This window comes from Salmo trutta, chromosome 26, assembly GCF_901001165.1.
Source record: "Salmo trutta chromosome 26, fSalTru1.1, whole genome shotgun sequence".
Lineage (NCBI taxonomy): Eukaryota > Metazoa > Chordata > Actinopteri > Salmoniformes > Salmonidae > Salmo > Salmo trutta.
In genome coordinates, this window is record NC_042982.1 from 21,896,107 (window position 1) to 21,917,780 (window position 21,674).

At 45.2% G+C, this 21,674-nt stretch overlaps 1 protein-coding gene across 1 annotated transcript in view; it reads right to left on the minus strand.

Moving 5' to 3' along the window:
• The window catches only part of LOC115163428 (nucleoredoxin), an 83,064-nt gene that overhangs the window by 14,438 nt on the left and 46,952 nt on the right, over positions 1 to 21,674 (minus strand). The window contains exons 2-3 of the mRNA XM_029715282.1: positions 4,699 to 4,816; positions 1,747 to 1,880 (exon numbers count right to left, since the gene is read on the minus strand). Of these exons, the coding sequence (XP_029571142.1) occupies positions 1,747 to 1,880; positions 4,699 to 4,816 (252 nt within the window). The remainder of the gene's footprint in view (positions 1 to 1,746; positions 1,881 to 4,698; positions 4,817 to 21,674) is intronic.

The following is a 21,674-nucleotide window of genomic DNA, read 5'->3' on the forward strand; positions in this document are numbered from 1 at the left end:
ATTTGCCAAATAGAGGGCGAGGGAGAGCTTTGTATGCATCTCTGTGTGTGGAGTAAAGGTGGTCTAGAGTTGTTTTCCCTCTGGTTGCACAGGTGACATGCTGGGAGAAATTAGGTAAAACGGATTTAAGTTTTCCCGCATTAAAGTCCCCGGCCACTAGGAGCGCTGCTTCTGGATGAGCATTTTCTTGTTTGCATATGGCCTTACACAGCTTGTTAAGTACGGCCTTAGTGCCAGCATCGGTTTGTGGTGGTAAATAGATGGCTACGAAAAATATAGATAAACTCTTGATAGATAGTGTGGTCTACAACTTATCATGAGGTACTCTACCTCAGGCGGGCAATACCGAGACTTCCTTAATATTCGACATTGATCAGCAGCTGTTATTGACAAATAGACACACACCACTACCCCTCGTCTTACCGGACGTAGCAGTTCTGTCCTGCCGATGCACGGAAAATCCAACCAAATGTATATTATCCGTGTCGTTGTTCAACCACGATTCTGTGAAACATAACATATTTCAGTTAATGTCCCGTTGGTAGAATAGTCTCGAACGGAGCTCATACAGTTTATTCTCCAGAGATTGCACATTGGCCAATAGAACAGGTGGTAGAGGCGGGTTACGCACTCGCTGACGAATTCTCACAAAGCACACCGATCTCCGCCCCCTGTACCTCTGTCTTTTCTTCACGCGAATGACAGGGATTTGGGCCTGGTCTTCGGAGAAACAGTATATCCTTCACGTCGGACTCATTAAAGAAAAAATCTTCGTCCATTCGAGGTGAGTAATCGCTGTTCTGATATCCAGAAGCTCTTTTCGGTCATAGGAGACGGTAGCAGCAACATTATGTACTAATATGCATAAACAATGCATAAAAACACACAAAATAGCAAAGTTGGTTAGGAGCCCGTAAAATGGCAGCCATCCCCTCCAGCTCCATTGTCATAGCTTTTGTAGTTATATATGTACATAGTTACCTCGTACCCCTGCAAATTGACTTGGAACTGGTACTCCCTGTATATAGCCATGCTATTTTTACTCGTTATTGTTATTCACTGTGTATTTATTCCTCATGTCACTATTTCTATTTTATCTTTAACTCTGCATCGTTGGAAAAGGACCTGTAAGTAAACATTTCACTGTTAGTCCTACACCTGTTGTTTGTGAAGCATGTGACAAATAAAATGTACAAATTTGTATTGGTTTGGAAAGTGGGCCAGTCAGTGCGTTATGGCTAGGTGCTGACTGGTCTCTGGAGCTGAAAGCAGCACTGGCAGCTGGAGGGGCGTCTGCGGCCTGTGTGTGTGTGTGTGTGTGTGTGTGTGTGTGTGTGTGTGTGTGTGTGTGTGTGTCATCAGCTGAGCTCATCAGTGACACAAGCCTTTCATGCATCACCAAGTCACAACCTTCACACGGATGGGCAAGCCCAGCACTGACAGAGACAATGGATCTGACGCCCACTGCCCACTTTAAAAGGGCACTAGTTGGTGATGACGGCAAGGAGTGGGATAACTAGCTACTGTAGTCCCAGACAATGGAAGTCCCCGAACTACTCTGTCCATTCCCTGGCTACCGGCTGCTGTGTTTCCTCCCGCTGTGCCCTGCCGTCCCGCCCTGGCTTTCATAAGGCTACTGCTCATATCAGAGGACAGCTGGGTGCCTGAAAAGGAAAATGAGGGTCCTTTCCCTCCCTCCCTCCCTCCCTGCGTGTGTGTGTCCTTCCCGGCCCCCCCACCACTTACCCAGTGTGCTGAGAAGTACACTCCCACATAGTGGCCCTCCAGGGAGCTGATGTCTGTCGTCTGCCTGTTGTTCCTGAGTAGAGGGCCTGCCACCACCTCCGCAAAGGGCTTGGGCCCCCAGGGGAACTCCAGGCCTGAGAGAGGGGGAGCAAGGGGGGAGGAGGGAGAAAAGGACAGAGGTGAAGAGGGGGTGAGGGAATGAGGGAGAAGTAGGGTGGGAGGGAGGGTTTGGTGTTGGGGAGAAAGGATAGAGAGACAAGGGTCTGATTAGTGAACAGAGAAGAGCTTTTTCTGTGTGTGAGAAACTCCCCATTCAAAACCAGAGCACTCTCTCCATCCCCCTGGCACAGCTATTAGATATGAAATACATGCACATGTGCCCAGCATTTGTCATACAAACACCTAAACCCAGTGTGTCTCCTACTCACAAGCTCTTTTGTAATCCATGTCATCTGTGTTTGGAAATGGGACCGCACAACAAATGCAAAATTAGATTTGAATGATTATTGAAAGCCATGCTTTTCAATTTCCCATATAGGAACAGGGAGCGCTGCCAGCCTTACTCCCTCTCGTTTCTTTTTCAAGGTGTCTTCATTGTTAGTGTCAAGCACAAGAGATGCATTTGGGATGACCAAATAATAAGGTGTAATCATAAATAAAGCTCTGTAGGCAGGGCTGTAAAGGTTCCTTTATGTGGGCCTTCCTCTATAGGCCTTCATTAGGCAGGGCTGACACATCCCCACTGCCTCTGCAGCCTTTTATTGTTGTCCCCATTCACACTGTAAAAGTGCCCTCCTTCCTGGTGCTGCAGGCAACTTCTCCTCCACTTAAGACAGCTAGGCCCTTTCACAATGCTGAAAGAGAGAGTGTCCTGAATTCTCAACCACCCTCCCCCTTACCCCCCAGCCCACCTCAAACTCTTACTACCCCACCTGTAACCCCCGTCTCCCTTCCTCACTACAACGCAAACACACCTCTTTTCTGCTACCGCTAACCTCTAACAACTCTGAAAGAGGAGGGGATGGATGAATCTCTTCTTTACCACATCTAGTTGGTGTTAATGAATCATGGGAATGATACAGTTTGCAGTCTACTGTGGGCTGGGATGGAGACTGGGATTCATTAAGCAGACAGAGGATCTGTCATACAGTTCAGCTCGTGAAATCCATTCCCCTGCACCACGTGTTCTACTGCCACCATGCCTACTCTCTCCACTCTCCCTCGCAATTCAATTCAAGGGCTTTATTGGCATGGGAAGCATATGTTAAATTTGCCAAAGCAAGTGAAGTAGATAATAAACAAAAGTGAAATAAACAAAAATGTACAGTAAACATTACACTCACAGAAGTTCCAAAAGAATAAAGCCATTTCAAATGTCATATTACATCTATATACAGTGTTGTAATGATGTGCAAATAGTTAAAGGACAAAAGGGAAAATAAATAAAACAAATATGGGTTGTATTTACAATGGTGTTTGTTCTTCACTGGTTGCCCTTTTCTTGTGGCAACAGGTCACAAATCTTGCTGCTGTGATTGCACACTGTGGTATTTCACCCAGTAGATATGGGAGTTTATCAAATTTGGGTTTGCTTTCGAATTTTTGTGGCTCTGTTAATCTGAGAGAAATATCTCTCTAATATAGTCATTCATTTGGCAGGAGGTTAGGAAGTGCAGCTCAGTTTCCACCTCATTTTGTGGGCTGTGTGCACATAGCCTGTCCTCAAGGTCTGCCTACGGCGGCCTTTCTTAATAGCAAGGCTATGCTCACTTAGTCTGTACATAGTCAAAGCTTTCCTTAAGTTTGGGTCAGTCACAGTGGTCAGGTATTCTGCCACTATATACTCTCTGTTTAGGGCCAAAAGCATTCTAGTTTGCTCAGTTTTTTTGTTAATTCTTTCCAATGTGTCAAGTAATTATCTTTTTGTTTTCTCATGATTTGGTTGGGTCTAATTGTGTTGCTGTCCTGGGGCTCTGTTTGTGAACAGAGCCCGAGGACCAGCTTTCTTAGGGGGCTCTTCTCCAGGTTAATTTCTCTGTAGGTGATTGTTTTGTTATGGAAGGTTAGGGAATCGCTTCCTTTTAGGTGGTTGTAGAATTTAACGTCTCTTTTCTGGATTTTGATTATTAGCGGGTATCGGACTAATTCTGCTCTGCATGCATTATTTGGTGTTTTACGTTGTACACTGAGGATATTTTTGCAAAATTCTGCATGCAGTCTCAATTTGGTGTGTGTCCCATTTTGTGAATTCTGGGTTGGCAGGCAGATCCCAGACCTCACAACCATAAACGGCAATGGGTTCTATAACTGATTTGAGTATTTCTTGCGAAATCCTAATTGGTAAGTCAAATTTGATGTTCCTTTTGATGGTATAGAAGTCCCTTCTTGCCTTGTCTCTCAGCTCGTTCACAGCTTGGTGGAAGTTACCTGTGGCGCTGATGTTTAGGCCGAGGTATGTATTGTTTTGTGTGTCATCTTGGGCAACGGTGTCTAGATGGAATTTGTATTTGGACCTTTTTTGGAACACCCCCTCTCTGACTAATGGGCCTTTCTCATGTTGTGCAATAAGGGCTCTAAAGAGCAGGATGTCAAAATATTGTGATTTTTTGGCCATGAGAGGACATCCTCTCATGTACCAGAAAGGAATGCAAGTCTGCTCTTGCGAACAGGCAGTCTCCCACTTAAAAGCAGGGAAATTATAGGTCTGCAGATGTGGGAATAAGACAGGGAACTTTATAATATTCATGCAATACCAGAACAGGACACAAATTGAGAAATATGGCCAGCTCTCCAACTGGTGAAGGATGTGGCACAGAAACTTCGCAATATGAAATTCTGACGAGGCATTTTTCATGTAATAAACTGTATGCTTGTTTGCGCGTGTGTGTGTCTGTGTGCCGGTGCCCGTGCAGTTGCTCAGTGCTGAGGCTCAGTCTGACTGAGGATATTTACCTTTGGGGTCATCTCTCACCACCAGTAGTCCGTTCCGACACACCACCTTCCCTGTGGCTGCATCCACAAACACCAGCGAGGGAATACTGGTCACCTTGTACTTGTTCCACAGCTTCATCTGGACAGACAGAGAGGAGAGAAATGGGAAATATGCAGTTAGTATAAGACACCTATACTCTGGTTAATCGTCCAAGCAACAGGAAGAGAAAATCAAACAAATAAAAAGAAAAGTAATTGAATATCGTACATCTTACTATAGTTGTTTTCCATCTAGTTCATAACATTTGTTGATAAATAATTATTTATCAGACATCAATTGATATCCAGAAGTTTATAGGACAACAGCCATTTTCACTATCATTACACCAAAAGTGTGGAAGTACCAGTATCTATTTACAAGGCAAGCTGTTTCTCTGAAGTATAAAGGGACTAGAAAATGAGCCAGGTTGAATAAAACTGCAGCAGAGACGCAGCCTGCGGTAAATTAGCTCAAGGCTAGAATCACACTATATCTAACTTTAAAGTAACTGGCATTCACAAGGAGCGTTTCGCCCCTGCTGTGTCATGAATCATATCAAATTTTATTGATCACATACACATGGTTAGCATATGTTAAGTTCCAACAGTGCAATAATATCTAACAAGTAATCTAACAATTCAACAACAACTACTTAACACACACAAATCTAAGTAAAGGGATGGAATAAGAATATGTACATATAAATATATGGATGAGCAATGACCGAGTGGCATAGGCAAGATACAATAGATGGCATAGAATACAGTATATACATATGAGATGAGTAATGCAAGATATGTAAACATTATTAAAAAGTGGCATTATTAAAGTGACTAGTGATCCATTTATTAAAGTGGCCGATGATTTTGAGTCTGAATGTAGGAGGTCTGATGGCCTTAGAAGCTGTTTTTCAGTCTCTCGGTCCCAGCTTTGATACACCTGTACTGACCTCGCCTTCTGGATGGTAACGGGGTGAACAGGCAGTGGCTAGGGTGGTTGTTGTCCTTGATTAACTTTTTGGCCTTCCAGCGACATGGGATTCTGTAGGTGTCCTGGAGGGCAGGTAGTTTACCCCTGGTGATGCGTTGTGCAGACCTCACTCCCCTCTGGAGAGCCTTGAGGTTGTGGGCGGTGCAGTTGCCGTACCAGGCGGTAATACAGCCCGACAGGATGCTCTCAATTGTGCATCTGTAAAAGTTTATGAGGGTTTTAAGTGACAAGCCAAATTTCTTTAGTCTCCTGAGGTTGAAGAGGCGCTGTTGTGCCTTCCTCACCACCGTCTGTGTGGGTGGACAATTTCAGTTTGTCTGTGATGTGTACGCCAAGGAACTTAAAAAACGTTCCACCTTCTCCACTGCTGTCCCATCGATGTGGATGGGGGGTGCTCCCTCTGCTGTTTCCAGAAGTCCATGATCATCTCCTTTGTTTTGTTGACGTTGAGTGAGGTTTTCCTGACACCACACTCCGAGTGCCCCCGAGTGACCTCCCTGTAGGCTGTCTCGTCGTTGTTGATAATAAAGCCCACTTCTGTTGTGTCGTCTGCAAACTTGCTGATTGAGTTGGAGGTGTGCATGGCTGCGCAGTAATGGGTGAACAGGGAGTACAGGAGGGGGCTGAGCACGCACCCTTGTGGGGCCCCAGTGTTGAGGATCAGTGAAGTGAAGTGATGTTGTTTCCCACCTTCACTAATAAGAGCAACACGACGTAAAAGGAGCAGAAAAATCCACACTTGATAAAAACCTTATGACCGACTCTGCACTATACCGCATAGAAATATAAATCACTTAATTTAGCCTTTCTTCGAGTGAGGAAAAAACTGTAAATGATTCTGTCTATTCAATAAAGTATGTGACGCAAGCATACCTCCACAGGAATTAACATCTAATTATACTGGACAAAAATATAAACACGGCATGCAACAATTTAAGATTTTACCGAGTTACAGTTCATATAAGGAAATCAGTCAATTGAAATGAATTAAATTAGGCCCTAATCTATGATTTCACCTGACTGGGAATACAGATATATAACAGCTGGTGCACGATATCTAAGGAGGTCTCGAGCTATTGCACGATATCTAAGGAGGTCTCGAGCTATTGCTCGCCTGAGGTAGAGTATCTCATGATAAACTGTAGACCACACTACCTACCTAGAGAGTTTATCTGTATTTTTCATAGCTGTTTACAAACCACCACAGTCGGAGGCTGGCACTAAGACAGCATTGAATGAGCTGTATTCGCTATAAGCAAACAAGAAAACGCTCACCCAGATGCGGCGCTCCTAGTAGCCAGGGACTTTAATGCAGGGAAACTTAAATCCATTTTACCAAATTTCTATCAGCATGTTATATGTGCAACCAGAGTAAAAATAACTCTGGACCACCTATACTCCACACACAGAGACACATACAAAGCTCTCCCCTCCTCATTCCTGCTTATAAGCAAAAATTAAAGCAGTGACTAGATCAATAAAAAAGTGCTCAGATGAAGCAGATGCTAAGCTACAGGACTGTTTTGCTAGCACAGACTGGAATATGTTCCGGGATTCCTCCGATGACTTTGAGGAGTACACCACATCATTCATTGGCTTCAACAATAAGTGCATCGAGGACGTCGTCCCCACATTGACCGTACGTACATACCACAACCAGAAGCCATGGATAACAGGCAACATCCGCACTGAGCTAAAGGCTAGAGCTGCCGCTTTCAAGGAGCGGTACTCTAACCCGAATGCTTATAAGAAATCTCGCTATGCCCTCCGACGAACCATCAAACAGGAAAAGCATCATTACAGGACTAAGATTGAATCGTACTACACCGGCTCTGACGCTAGCCGGGTGTGGCAGGGCTCGCAAACAATCAGACTACAAAGGGAGAGCTGCCCAGTGACACAAGCCTACCAGATGAGCTAAACTACTTCTATGCTCGCTTCGAGGCAAATAACAGTGTAACATGCATGAGAGCATCAGCTGTTCCGGAAGACTGTGTGATCACGCTCTCCGCAGCCGATGTGAGTAAGACCTTTTAAACAGGTCAACATTCACAAGGCCGCAGTGCCAGACGGATTACCAGGACGTGTACTGCGAGCATGCGCTGACCAACTGACAAGTGTCATCACTGACATTTTCAGCCTCTCCCTGTCAGTCTGTAATACCAACATGTTTTAAGCATACCACCATAGTGCCTGTGCCCAAGAACACTAAGGTAACCTGCTTAAACGACTACCGACCCGTAGCACTCACGTCTGTAACCATGAAGTCCTTCGAAAAGGCTGGTCATAGCTCACATCAACACCATTATCAACACCCAGAAACCCTGGACCCACTTCAATTTGCATACAGCCCCAACAGATCCACAGATGATGCAATCTCTATTGCACTCCACACTGCCCTTTCCCACCTGGACAAAAGGAACACCTATGTGAGAACGCTATTCATTGACTACAGCTCAGAGTTCAACACCATAGTGCCCTCAACGCTCATCAATAAGCTAAGGACCCTGGGATTAAACACCTCCCTCTGCAACTGGATCCTGGACTTCCTGACGGGCCGCCCCCAGGTGATAAAGGGTAGGTAACAACACATCCCCCACGCTGATCCTCAACATAGGGGCCCCTCAGGGGTGTGTGCTCAGTCTGCTCCTGTACTCCCTGTTCACTCATGACTGCAAGGCCAAGCACCACTCCATCACCATCATTAAATTTGCCGATGACACAACATTGGTAGGCCTGATCACCGACGAGACAGCCTATAGGGAGGTCAGAGACCTGGCCGTGTGGTGCCAGGACAACAACCTCTTCCTCAACGTGATCAAGACAAAAGGAGATGATTGTGGACTACAGGAAAAGGAGGACCGAGCACACCCTCATTCTCGTTGACGGGGCTGCAGTGGAGCAGGTTGAGAGCTTCACGTTCCTTCATGTCCACATCACCAAAAAACGATTATGGTCCAAACACACCAAGACAGTCGTGAAGAGGGCACGACCAAACCTATTCCCCCTCTGGAGACTGAAAAGATTTGGCATGGGTCCTCAGATCCTCAAAGGGTTCTACAGCTGCACCATCATCGAGAACATCCTGACAGGTTGCATCACAGCCTGGTATGGCAACTGTTCGGCCTCCAACCGCAAGGCACTACAGAGGGTAGTGTGAACGGCCCAGTACATCACTGGGGCCAAGCTTCCTGCCATCCAGGACCTCTATACCAGTCTGTGTCAAAGGAAGGCCCTAACAATTGTCAAAGACTCCAGCAACCCTAGTCATAGACTGTTCTCTCTGCTACCGCACGACAAGCGGTACCGGAGCACCATGTCTAGGTCCAAGAGGCTTCTAAACAGCTTCTACACCCAAGCCTGAACAACTAATCAAATGGCTACACAGACTATTTGCATTGCCCCCCCTCCTCCTCTTTTACACCGCTGCTACTCTAAGTTATCATCTATGCATAGTCACTTTAATAACTCTACCTACATGTACATATTACCTCAACTAACCGGTGCCCCCGCATATTGACTCTGTACCGGTACCCCCCTGTATATAGTCTCACTATTGTTATTTACTGCTGCTCTTTAATTACTTGTTTCTTTAATTTTTTTATTCTTATCCGTATTTTTTGAAACTGCATTTTTGGTTAGGGGCTCGTAAGTAAGCATTTCACTGTAAGGTTGTATTCGACGCATGTGACTAATACTATTTGATTTGAGATATGCATCTGTCGGTCACAGATACCTTAGCAAAAAAGTAGGGGTGTGGGTCAGAAAACCAGTCAGTACATGGTATGACCACCATTCGCTCATGCAGCACTACATCTCCTTCGCATATAATTGATCAGGCTGTTGATTGTGGCCTGTGGAATATTGTCCCACTCCCCTTCAATGGCTGTGTGAAGTTGCTGAATATAGTTGTTTAATCAGTTTCTTGATATGCCACTGTCAGGTGGATGGATTATTTGGCAAAGGAGAAATGCTCACAACTTGGGATGTAAACTAATTTGTGCACAACATTTGAGATAAATAATATTTTTGTGCCTATGGAAAATGTCTGGGATCTTTTATTTCAGCTCATGAAACATGGGACCAACACTTTACATGTTGCGTTTATATTATTGTTCAGTGTATAATGACTGTTGTGACTGTATATTGTGACTTGATATGAATATAAAACATACTGCATAAAATCGGAAACAGACTCTTTATGACCACAAATGAGTGTTTGAAACTGGGACTATTTATAGGTGTATATGTTCCGTGTAGTCCGACGAGAGCACATCAAGATCAATCTCACACAGTGGAAACTCACTTTCCATATCATAGGGAAGAATATGGGCGTTGCTTGAAATGACTAGCTCCTGAAGAATAGCACTGAGTCAGAGGTCTATTTCCTGAGAGTTGTCTGAGAAGCATAGAAATATTGATGTTTGAAAGTCAGAGCAAGTCTGAGCCAGAATTGTACCAGTGACCTTGAGATAGCCAATACACCAAGGACTGCACCAGTCCAGACAATTTGGTATAGGCACATAGTACCATATAATGATTTTAGCACTGTGGTCTCTCTAGTAATTTCAGTGAAAGGGAGAGATAGATGTAGGAGTGAGGCCTGTCTGCAGTCTGTCTCAGTGGGGGAAGCCTCCAGTTGGGTTCAGTTAAAGTTATGCTCCAGTCCAGGCCTGGCTGATGAAAAACTTTTGTTTCTAATAAAAATAATGACTTCATTTCGGGAGCCAAGTTAGCGTTCTGATGTGCAGACGGATTCAGGGATGCTCAGGCTGCTCAGGGAAATTGGCGTTTTACAGGGTATGGGTTCCCTCGACTGGGACTGTACAGGGAGGGACCTCCTCTCTACTGTGGAACTGGAAGAGGAGTGTTCAACCCCCACTAGGACCTCTATGAACAGGCATCTCTCTGGTCAGTGTGCCTACCTGTCCTGGGGAGTGGAAGACCCAAGACCTCTGGAGTGGAGTATGGCTGTCTGTCTGGTGTAGCAGTCAGACGTCTTTGTCCTGTCATGTCCCTTGTATATATATTTTTACATATTTTACTTCGCATATCTTTTAAAAATATTTTCCGAAACCTCAACTTCTAAATACTCTCCTGCAACCCACCTCACCCAATGTGGCGTGGATCAGTTTTGTTTTCTAAAGTATTTCTATTTACTTCAGATCTGGAATCCCTCAACTGAAGCTAGCCAGCGAACTACCTACCAGCTATCAGTCAGCAAACCATTGCTAGCGGTCATCAGCTAACCTTTAGCTCGGAAAGCTCTCGCCAGTTCAAACAACGTGACTCAAACCAGAGCATAACGGACCTATTATTATTTTTATTTTTTCCCCCATATCCCCCGGATTCCTACCGCAAACTCTGAACATTTTCATCTGGATCTTCGCAACTAGCTAACCTCAATCCCGGCTAGAGTTTCATCCCGGAGCAAGCACCAATTAGCCTGAAGCTAGGACGGCCAGGTCTCCGCTGCTACCACCGAAGCCCACTCCTGGGCTACAATATCCGGACCCCTTCTACTGCCGGTACGGGGCACAGAACCCCGCCGATCCGCTACGACTGGAATACCGACATAATCTGCCCGAGGATTCCAACAGGCCCCTCAGGTGTGACGTCCGCTGAAGGCCCATTCTGCTAACCGCGGCCTACTAGCTACCTAGAGCTACTTGGAAACCTACTAATTCCACGACTGGTCTATCGACGTCACCGCACGAAGAGGCAAAAACAGACTTACCTCCATCGCGACGTCCCCCAAAGGCTAACTAGCTTGCCCCAGGTTTGGTAACTGCTAGCTTGCCTGCCCCGGTCTGCTAACTGCTAGCCCCGGTCTGCCAACTGCTTGCTTGCTAACACGGTCTGCTAACTGTTAGCTTGTTAGCATCGGCCTGCTAACTGTCTGAATCACCGTGTCCCCAGTCAGCCCAACCACTCACTGGACCCATATGTTCACTTGGCTACGCATGCCTCTCTCTAATATCAATATGCCTCGTCCATTACTGTCCTGGTTAGTGATTACTGTCTAATTTCACTGTAGAGCCTCTAGCCCTGCTTAATATGCCTTAACCAACCATGTTGTTCCACCTCCTACATATACTATGACATCACCTGGTTTAAACGTCTCTAGAGACTATGTCTCTCTCATCATTACTCAATGCCTAGGTTTATCTCTAATGTACTCTCATCCTACCTTACCTTTGTCTGTACACTATGCCTTGAATCTATGCTATCGTGTCCAGAAACCTGCTCTTTTTACTCTCTGTTCCGAACGTGCTAGATGGCCAGTTCGTATAGCCTTTAGCCGTACCCTTATCCTACTTCTCCTCTGTTCCTCTGGTGATGTGGAGGTGAATCCAGGTCCTGCAGTGCCTAGCTCCACTCCCACTCCCCAGGTGCTCTCATTTGTTGACTTCTGTAACCGTAAAAGCCTTGGTTTCATGGATGTTAACATTAGAAGCCTACTCCCTAAGATTGTTTTACTCACTGCTTCAGCACACTCTGCCAACCCGGATGTCTTAGCCGTGTCTAAATCCTGGCTTAGGAAAACCACCAAAAACCCCGAAATCTCCAACGTTAACTATAACATTGTCCGCCAAGATAGAACTGCCGAAGGGGGCGTTGTTGCAATCTACTGCAAAGATAGCCTGCAGAGTTCTGTATTACTATCCAAGTCTGTACCCAAACAATTCCAGCTTCTACTTCTAAAAATTCACCTTTCCATAAACAAGTCTCTCACTGTTGCCGCTTGCTATAGACCTCCCTCTGCCCCCAGCGGTGCCCTCAATACCATATGTGAATTGATTGCCCCCATCTATCTTCAGAGCTCATGCTACTAGGTGACCTAAACTGGGACATGCTTAACACCCCAGCCATCCTACAATCTAAGCTTGATGCCCTCAATCTCACACAAATTATCAATGAACCTACCAGGTACAACCCCAAATCCGTAAACATGTGCACCCTCATAGATGTCATCCTAACTAACTCGCCCTCCAAATACACCTCTGCTGTTTTCAATCAAGATCTCAGCGATCACTGCCTCATTGCCTGCATCCGTAATGGGTCTGCGACCAAACGACCACCCCTCATCACTGTCAAACGCTCCCTAAAACACTTCTGCGAGCAGGCCTTTCTAAATCGACCTGGCCGGGGTATCCTGGAATGACATTGACCTCATCCCGTCAGTAGATGATAACTGGCTATTCTTTAAAAGTGCCTTCCTCACCATCTTAAATAAGCATGCCCCACTCAAAAAAAATTGAACTAGGAATAGATATAGTCCTTGGTTCACTCCAGACCTGTCTGCCCTTGACCAGCACAAAAACATCCTGTGGCGTTCTGCATTAGCATTGAATAGCCCCAGTGATATGCAACTTTTCAGAGCAGTTAGGAACAAATATACACAGGCAGTTTGAAAAAGCTAGCCTTAGCTTTTCTAACAGAAATTTGCATCCTGTAGTACTAACTCAAAAAAGTTCTGGGACACTAAAGTCCATGGAGAAAAAGAGCACCTCCTCCCAGCTGCTCACTGCTCTGAGGCTAGGAAACACTGTCACCACCAATAAATCCACTATAATTGAGAATCTCAATAAGCATTTCTCTACAGCTGGCAATGCTTTCCACCTGGCTACCCCTACCCCGGGCAACTGCCCGGCACCCTTCACAGCAACCCGCCAATGCCCCCACCATTTCTCTTTCACCCAAATCCAGATAGCTGATGTTCTGAAAGAGCTGCAAAACCTGGATCCATACAAATCAGCCGGGCTAGACAATCTGGACCCTCTCTTTCTAAAATTATCTGCCAAAATTGTTGCAACCCCTATTACTAGCCTGTTTAACCTCTCTTTTGTATCGTCTGAGATTCCCAAAGATTGGAAAGCTGCCGCAGTCATCCCCCTCTTCAAAGGGGGTGACACTCTAGACCCAAACTGCTACAGACCTATATCTATCCTACCCTGTCTTTCTAATGGTTCTTCGAAAGCCAAGTTAACAAACAGATTACCGACCATTTCGAATCCCACCGTACCTTCTCCGCTATGCAATCTGGTTTCAGAGCTGGTCATGGGTGCACCTCAGCCATGCTCAAGGTCCTAAATGACATCATAACTGCCATCAATAAGAGACATTACTGTGCAGCCGTATTCATCGACCTGGCCAAGGCTTTTGACTCTGTTTATCACCACATTCTTATTGGCAGACTCGACAGCCTTGGTTTCTCAAATGATTGCCTCGCCTGGTTCACCAACTACTTCTCTGATAGAGTTCAGTGTGTCAAATCGGAGGGCTTGTTGTCCGGACCTCTTGCAGTCTCTATGGGTGTGCCACAGGGTTCAATTCTCGGGCCGACTCTCTTCTCTGTATACATTAATGATGTTGCTCTTGCTGCTGGTGATTGTCTGATCCACCTCTACGCAGACAACACTATTCTGTATACTTCTGGGCCCTCTTTGGACACAGTGTTAACCTCCAGACGAGCTTCAATGCCATACAACTCTCCTTCCGTGGCCTCCAACTGCTCTTAAATACAAGTAAAACTAAATGCATGCTATTCAAATCGATCACTGCCTGCACCTGCTCGCCCGTCCAGCATCACTACTCTGGATGGCTCTGACTTAGAATATGTGGACAACTACAAATACCTGGGTGTCTGGTTAGACTGTAAACTCTCCTTCCAGACTCACATTAAGCATCTCCAATCCAAAATTAAATCTAGAATCGGCTTCCTATATCGCAACAAAGCATCCTTCACTCATACTGCCAAACATACCCTCGTAAAACTGACCATCCTACCGATCCTCGACTTCGGTGATGTAATCTATAAAATAGCCTCCAACACTCTACTCAACAAACTGGATGCAGTCGATCACAGTGCCACCATTTTGTCACCAAAGCCCCATACACTACCCACCATTGCGACCTGTACGCTCTCGTTGGTTGGCCCTCGCTTCATACTCGTCGCCAAACCCACTGGCTACAGGTTATCTACAAGTCTCTGCTATGTAAAGCCCCGCCTTATCTCAGCTCACTGGTCACCATAGCAGCACCCACTCGTAGCACGCGCTCCAGCAGGTATATCTCACTGGTCACCCCCAAAGCCAATTCCTCCTTTGGTCGTCTTTCCTTCCAGTTCTCTGCTGCCAATGACTGGAACGAACTGCAAAAATCTCTGAAGCTGGAGACTCATATCTCCCTCACTAGTTTAAAGCACCAGCTGTCAGAGCAGCTCACAGATCACTGCACCTGTAAACAGCCCATCTGTAAACAGCCCATCTATCTACCTACCTCATCCCCATACAGTATTTATTTATCTTGCTCCTTTTCACCCCAGTATCTCTACTTGCACATTCATCTTCTGCACATCTACCATTCCAGTGTTTAATTGCTATATTGTAATTACTTCGCCAACATGGCCTATTTATTGCCTTAACTTACCTCATTTGCACTCACTGTATATAGACTTTGTTTTCTTTTGTTCTACTGTATTATTAACTGTTTTGTTTATTACACGTGTAACTCTGTTGTTGTATGTGGCGAATTGCTATGCTTTATCTTGGCCAGGTCGCAGTTGCAAATGAGAACTTGTTCTCAACTAGCCTACCTGGTTAAATAAAGGTGAAATATAAATCTATTTTTAAATACTGTAGTACCCCTCATGTCAGGGCCTGCCACAATCAAAAGTTCCACCACAGGTTGCATGGTGCATTCTCCCTCTCCTGGTCCTCTGGAAAATCCATCTGCCAAAGCCACATTGATGAGGTTAGGGGCCAGGGCATTAACTGGGACTGTCTCGGGTAACCAACATGTTCCACGTCACATCTGTGAAACTCACACAGTGGATGGTGTACACACAATCTGCCTGGACCGGACGGTTATAGCCTAATAGTTTATCAACATTTAAACTAAAGCGTTCTGATCTGTTGCATTAGCAACATTGCGTAAACATGTTTTTTTATGCTAGTGGTTTGGGATCTATCGCATCCTACTAAGTTTGGAATATTTATTTCATCTTTTGTACTATAGGGGATAGTAAATCTACATAGGCTAGTGCTTTGCTGTTCGTTAGGCCTACTCATCTTGTTGGCTGACGAAAAGTAAATGTGGACAGTTCTTCCAATAGCTTCAATATGCACCTTGGAATTGGATAAGGACGCGCGCAGTTGTGTCCCCGATGTGTCGGTCTTCACTTGTAGCCTGTGACAAAGACCCGATCACATGATGGAGAGCCATGCGAGTTGGAGGTGCTTCGGATCAGGCAGCACTCAGGAAGAAGAGTACAACCCAGCACTCCGGGCCAAGGGCACAACGGCCACTGAAGGAATAGATGTTTTTACGGTGCATTACGGCCACACAAAGGAGAAGCCCCGGGAAATGTCAGGTATTAGCAAGTGCTTGTCAAATTGTGAATGAGAGACTGATGAAGTGGGTACAGCCTACACAAAAAAACTAAGAGCTCATGCCGTTCAAGCAAGTTTTAAAAAAAAATCATTAGTCATATCATGCAACCTTACAATCAAAACATATAGCCCAACGTTAATAGAACAACTAACTTAATACCTCTAAATGAATATAGGAGCACCTAATTTTTCGCTCAATACGGAATAGTGCGCACTCCCTCAAATCGTTTGGAAAAAATATCCTTTCCATTTTATTCAGCTTTGTTCAATTGTATTCTTCATACTATAAAATAATGTCACAGAATTCTAAGCAAATCTTGTCTGTAAAATGAACTAGTGTATCCCACAGCCATTTGGCATAGCCACATCAGGACAACTCAGAGTATGCTATTCTGTTCTGAAATAGACTACAATTTTTTCATATTATGTTTCTTTAGACCTATCTAAAGTAAATAATGGATTTACTGCATCAGTGGCTTGTGTGGAAGCCAGGAGAAACTAAATGTGTTTATGTTAATTAACGGTCAGTTACCGTGAGACCGACAGTTGTTTGCTTGACAATCAACGGCTGACAACATTTTGTGACCTCCACAGCCTTAGGGACATAACTTTGAAGTCACAGCAAAATACACTGCTCAAAAAAATAAAGGGAACACTTAAACAACACAATGTAACTCCAAGTCAATCACACTTCTGTGAAATCAAACTGTCCACTTAGGAAGCAACACTGATTGACAATAAATTTCACATGCTGTTGTGCAAATGGAATAGACAACAGGTGGAAATTATAGGCAATTAGCAAGACACCCCCAATAAAGGAGTGGTTCTGCAGGTGGGGAACACAGACCACTTCTCAGTTCCTATGCTTCCTGGCTGATGTTTTGGTCACTTTTGAATGCTGGCGGTGCTTTCACTCTAGTGGTAGCATGAGACGGAGTCTACAACCCACACAAGTGGCTCAGGTAGTGCAGCTCATCCAGGATGGCACATCAATGTGAGCTGTGGCAAGAAGGTTTGCTGTGTCTGTCAGCGTAGTGTCCAGAGCATGGAGGCGCTACCAGGAGACAGGCCAGTACATCAGGAGACGTGGAGGAGGCCAGCAACCCAGCAGCAGGACCGCTACCTCCGCCTTTGTGCAAGGAGGAGCAGGAGGAGCACTGCCAGAGCCCTGCAAAATGACCTCCAGCAGGCCACAAATGTGCATGTGTCTGCTCAAACGGTCAGAAACAGACTCCATGAGGGTGGTATGAGGGCCCGACGTCCACAGGTGGGGGTTGTGCTTACAGCCCAACACCGTGCAGGACGTTTGGCATTTGCCAGAGAACACCAAGATTGGCAAATTCGCCACTGGCGCCCTGTGCTCTTCACAGATGAAAGCAGGTTCACACTGAGCACGTGACAGAGTCTGGAGACGCCGTGGAGAACATTCTGCTGCCTGCAACATCCTCCAGCATGACCGGTTTGGCGGTGGGTCAGTCATGGTGTGGGGTGGCATTTCTTTGGGGGGGCCGCACAGCCCTCCATGTGCTCGCCAGAGGTAGCCTGACTGCCATTAGGTACCGAGATGAGATCCTCAGACCCCATGTGAGACCATATGCTGGTGCGGTTGGCCCTGGGTTCCTCCTAATGCAAGACAATGCTAGACCTCATGTGGATGCAGTGTGTCAGCAGTTCCTGCAAGAGGAAGGCATTGATGCTATGGACTGGCCCGCCCGTTCCCCAGACCTGAATCCAATTGAGCACATCTGGGACATCATGTCTCGCTCCATCCACCAACGCCACGTTGCACCACAGACTGTCCAGGAGTTGGCGGATGCTTTAGTCCAGGTCTGGGAGGAGATCCCTCAGGAGACCATCCGCCACCTCATCAGGAGCATGCCCAGGCATTGTAGGGAGGTCATACAGGCACGTGGAAGCCACACACACTACTGAGCCTCATTTTGACTTGTTTTAAGGACATTACATCAAAGTTGGATCAGCCTGTAGTGTGGTTTTCCACTTTAAATTTTGAGTGTGACTCCAAATCCAGACCTCCATGGGTTGATAAATTGGATGTCCATTGATTATTTTTGTGTGATTTTGTTGTCAGCACATTCAACTATGTAAAGAAAAAAGTATTTAATAAGATTATTTCTTTCATTCAGATCTAGGATGTGTTGTTTAAGTGTTCCCTTTATTTTTTTGAGCAGTATATATATGCAAAGCACTTCTAATAGACAAATCATATTTAGCTAAAACTGCTATAGGGCCAATGGATGACGGGCTATACAGGAAGTCTGTATTTACAAATCATTAGGTCTATTTGCATGTTTCGAATACTGTACGGTTATCAACTAAACATACTAGGATGTGTTTGCCATAATATATCATAGTATGTCCCTTTTGGTTAGTATGAGTTGATGAGTTTATATACAGCTTGTCTAAATTATACATCATTCTTCTATGATGTGTACAGTAAGTGTACAATGTCAATGTGCATACATATATGTCTATCTATTAGTGTGTGTACCAATGCCGAACCTCTCAACCCCACCCTGCTCTAGTCTGAGCCTGGTGCATAGAGAGCATTGCTGAAAGAGAAATTGTTTCAGAGATGCAGAGACACCTCGGAGCCGATTCAGCCTCGATCCTTTCACTACTGCTAATTTACTGCATGATCCGGAATTGTGTCTGCCTGGCGGTTTGGCTGCAGTTCAGGGCACCGCAGGACACTAAATCACGTCAGCTGTAGATCTGTAGATCCGCCTGGAGGCTAGGCTGTGTGTGACAGCCATCGGGCTGTTATCATGATTTCAGGGCAGATGATGGGCCTGGTAATTACGACAGTTACATCACCTACATTCATTCATTGATGGCAGCTACATACATTTCACCACCTTGAGACATGATGATTCATACTGGAAGAGGTATGGAACAGTCATTCATTAATACTTATGTCACTGTTTTGAGGCAAAACAAGATGCCTTGCTGTGCTTGTTCTCATGGTGATTCTTCCTCAGGCTGGCTAAATTAAACAACAAAAGGAGAACCTCTTTTCTATACAGTGGGAGTTTTTTGCAGTCTTGAAAACAAAAGCAGATGTTCCCAAGAGAGACAGCATTTTTTGGAGTGGCATGTTAGAAAATGTTGAAAACAATAGCAACATTTGTTCAGAATCTCTAGAGGTTCTGCCTTGCACACAGTGACAGACTGTACTTCTTTCTACTCCTTCTCTCCTCAGTTTGCCTTTAGGGACTAAAAATAGAGGAATGTAATGCCATAGTGGTCCCAATATTAGCTTCCCAAATGTAGCCACTCCCTCTAGAGTCAATATCTGAAGCCATCTGTTCAGAGTTGGGTGTATTATAAGCTGCAGAGAAAATAAACAAATCAAATTTTATTTGTCACATGCGCCGAATACAACAGGTGTTGTATGAAATGCTAACTTACAAGCCCTCAACCAACAATGCAGTTTTAAGAGAGTTAAGAAAATATTTACTAAATAAACTAAAGTAAAAAAAAAATAAAAATAGAACAGAACTGCTGACAGAACTGGTGACCCCGTGAGCCACAAACACTCATAAATCAGTGTCCAAACTAAACTTATTCCCCAGTCAGGGCTCATCTCGAACCTACATAACATGGGTTATGTCCCAAATGGCACCTTACTCCCTTTATAGTGCACTACTTTTGACCACAGCCCATATGGCTCTGGTCAAAAGTAGTGCACTATATAGAGGATAGGATGCAATCATGGTCGTCTCCAAACCAGATCTCTGTGGTTTGTCTGGATTTCATTTGACTCTTGAAGGAATGATTTAATCAAAGTATTGAATATCCATTGTGCTGTACGTTTTAATCATCTACTGTAGGAAAGTCTGTGCAAGACCCAAAGAAATAAGCGCATGGTAGAAAACGTAGTTACAGCTGAAGATGAGGAAGCATTTAAACCTTCTCGGAAACAATCATATAATTTTATCAGCATAAATCATAGCCAGTCTAGAGACCCTAGCATTAGTCCACGTGTGTCTGCTACACATCTCCCTTCCTCCTGCATGTTTTTAGGTGGGCAACCCTTTTCATTACCCAGACCAACACACTAGACTAGATCAAATGTGTCAATAACCCCCAGCCAACCCCCTAGAGACCCGGAAATCCATACTAACAATCCATTTAGACACACACTCTCCCTCCCCCCTCCCCTAATAGGATCACCCATGGCTGCGGTTCCACTTATGGAGGCTGAGGAGGCCTCTGAGGGAGTAGTAGATCTGCCTGTATGGACATAGCAGAGCCAGACGGCCAGGCCTGTAGCTTAATGCAATGCTCTGTATGAAGCTCACATCGGAGATGTTCAGCACGAGGTGAAAAGGTCATCGTAATGATCAAGCTCCGACTGCCTGCCAAAAACTGATCTTGTTAAATCCACTGATGAGTCTTGTGATTGCACTAAGTAATGTCACACTGTCTGTATGTCATTCTGAGAAGGGAATTCTCACAGTTGTCCATCTTGTCCACATACAATACTATATCTATGTTTGGTGTCATGGATGGTAATCGTTTTCATGCTTCTTTGTACTGCTGCACTTTAGTAGGAACACTGGGCGTTTAAAGGGGTGGGGGTAGTTAACAGAGCTCCTACTGGCATTCCCAAAGCTCTCACAGACACATCTGCTTCACTTTTGACCCGCTCCCTCCCATCTGAACCCCTACTGCCGTTTCTTCCCCCGACCCCTCCTCTCCCTTCCCCCATCCCTATGGTCTCCCTAGCCCCAGCCAGCCCCAGCCCTATGCAGCTTTGTGTAGGGAGGCTGGGCTGAGAAAGAGTGGTGCTGGGCTGGGCTGAGAGGAGAAGCCCTGCTGAGAGAGCTGGAGTGGAAGAAATTCCTCCAGTCATCATCCCTATTCACCTCTCATTGTTCCTGCCCTGACTCCACACAGATCTACTTTCACTGGCCCAGGCGGCCGGACCTGAGGCGCTTGCCAAACGCTCACATTGCAGCCCCATTTTAGCAAACACGGCACTTACAAAGGGATTTCAATAGCGTACAAAGGAGTCCATGTGCTCCACCCTGCTGAATACTGACAGGAATAAAGTTCTTTATCTCTCGATAGAATACTTAAAGAAGAACACGGATGGGCATTTAAAAAAACACACACTACAAAAGGAAGAAGGGAGTCGGAGTAGCTATTTCTAGAATCAAAGCTTTGGCCTTTCACAGAGTACTGTAGGCTATACCTACAGAACAATCTGATAGTAGATAGCTAGTTTGTGTTTGAACTTATTTATCATGGTCTAGAGGGCATTCCTGTACTTTATCTAGTCTTGCATTCTGGGTAGAAGACTCATGTCTCTTCCACTAATGAACAACCAGAATCCTAAATTAAGCTGTATTCCCTTAATCCCATTAGCTATGTCTTTTTACTTTAGCAACATGCTCCTGAATTAACTCTCTTCCCCATTCTTTTCAAAAGGAATTTATTGCCATGTGCATTCTGTTAGATTGGTATGTAGGTCTGAGAGTTCTATAGAAAACAATAATGTGTTCCACATTTATCAGAGCATGGCGGGCCAGGCAGGCAGGATAAACCAG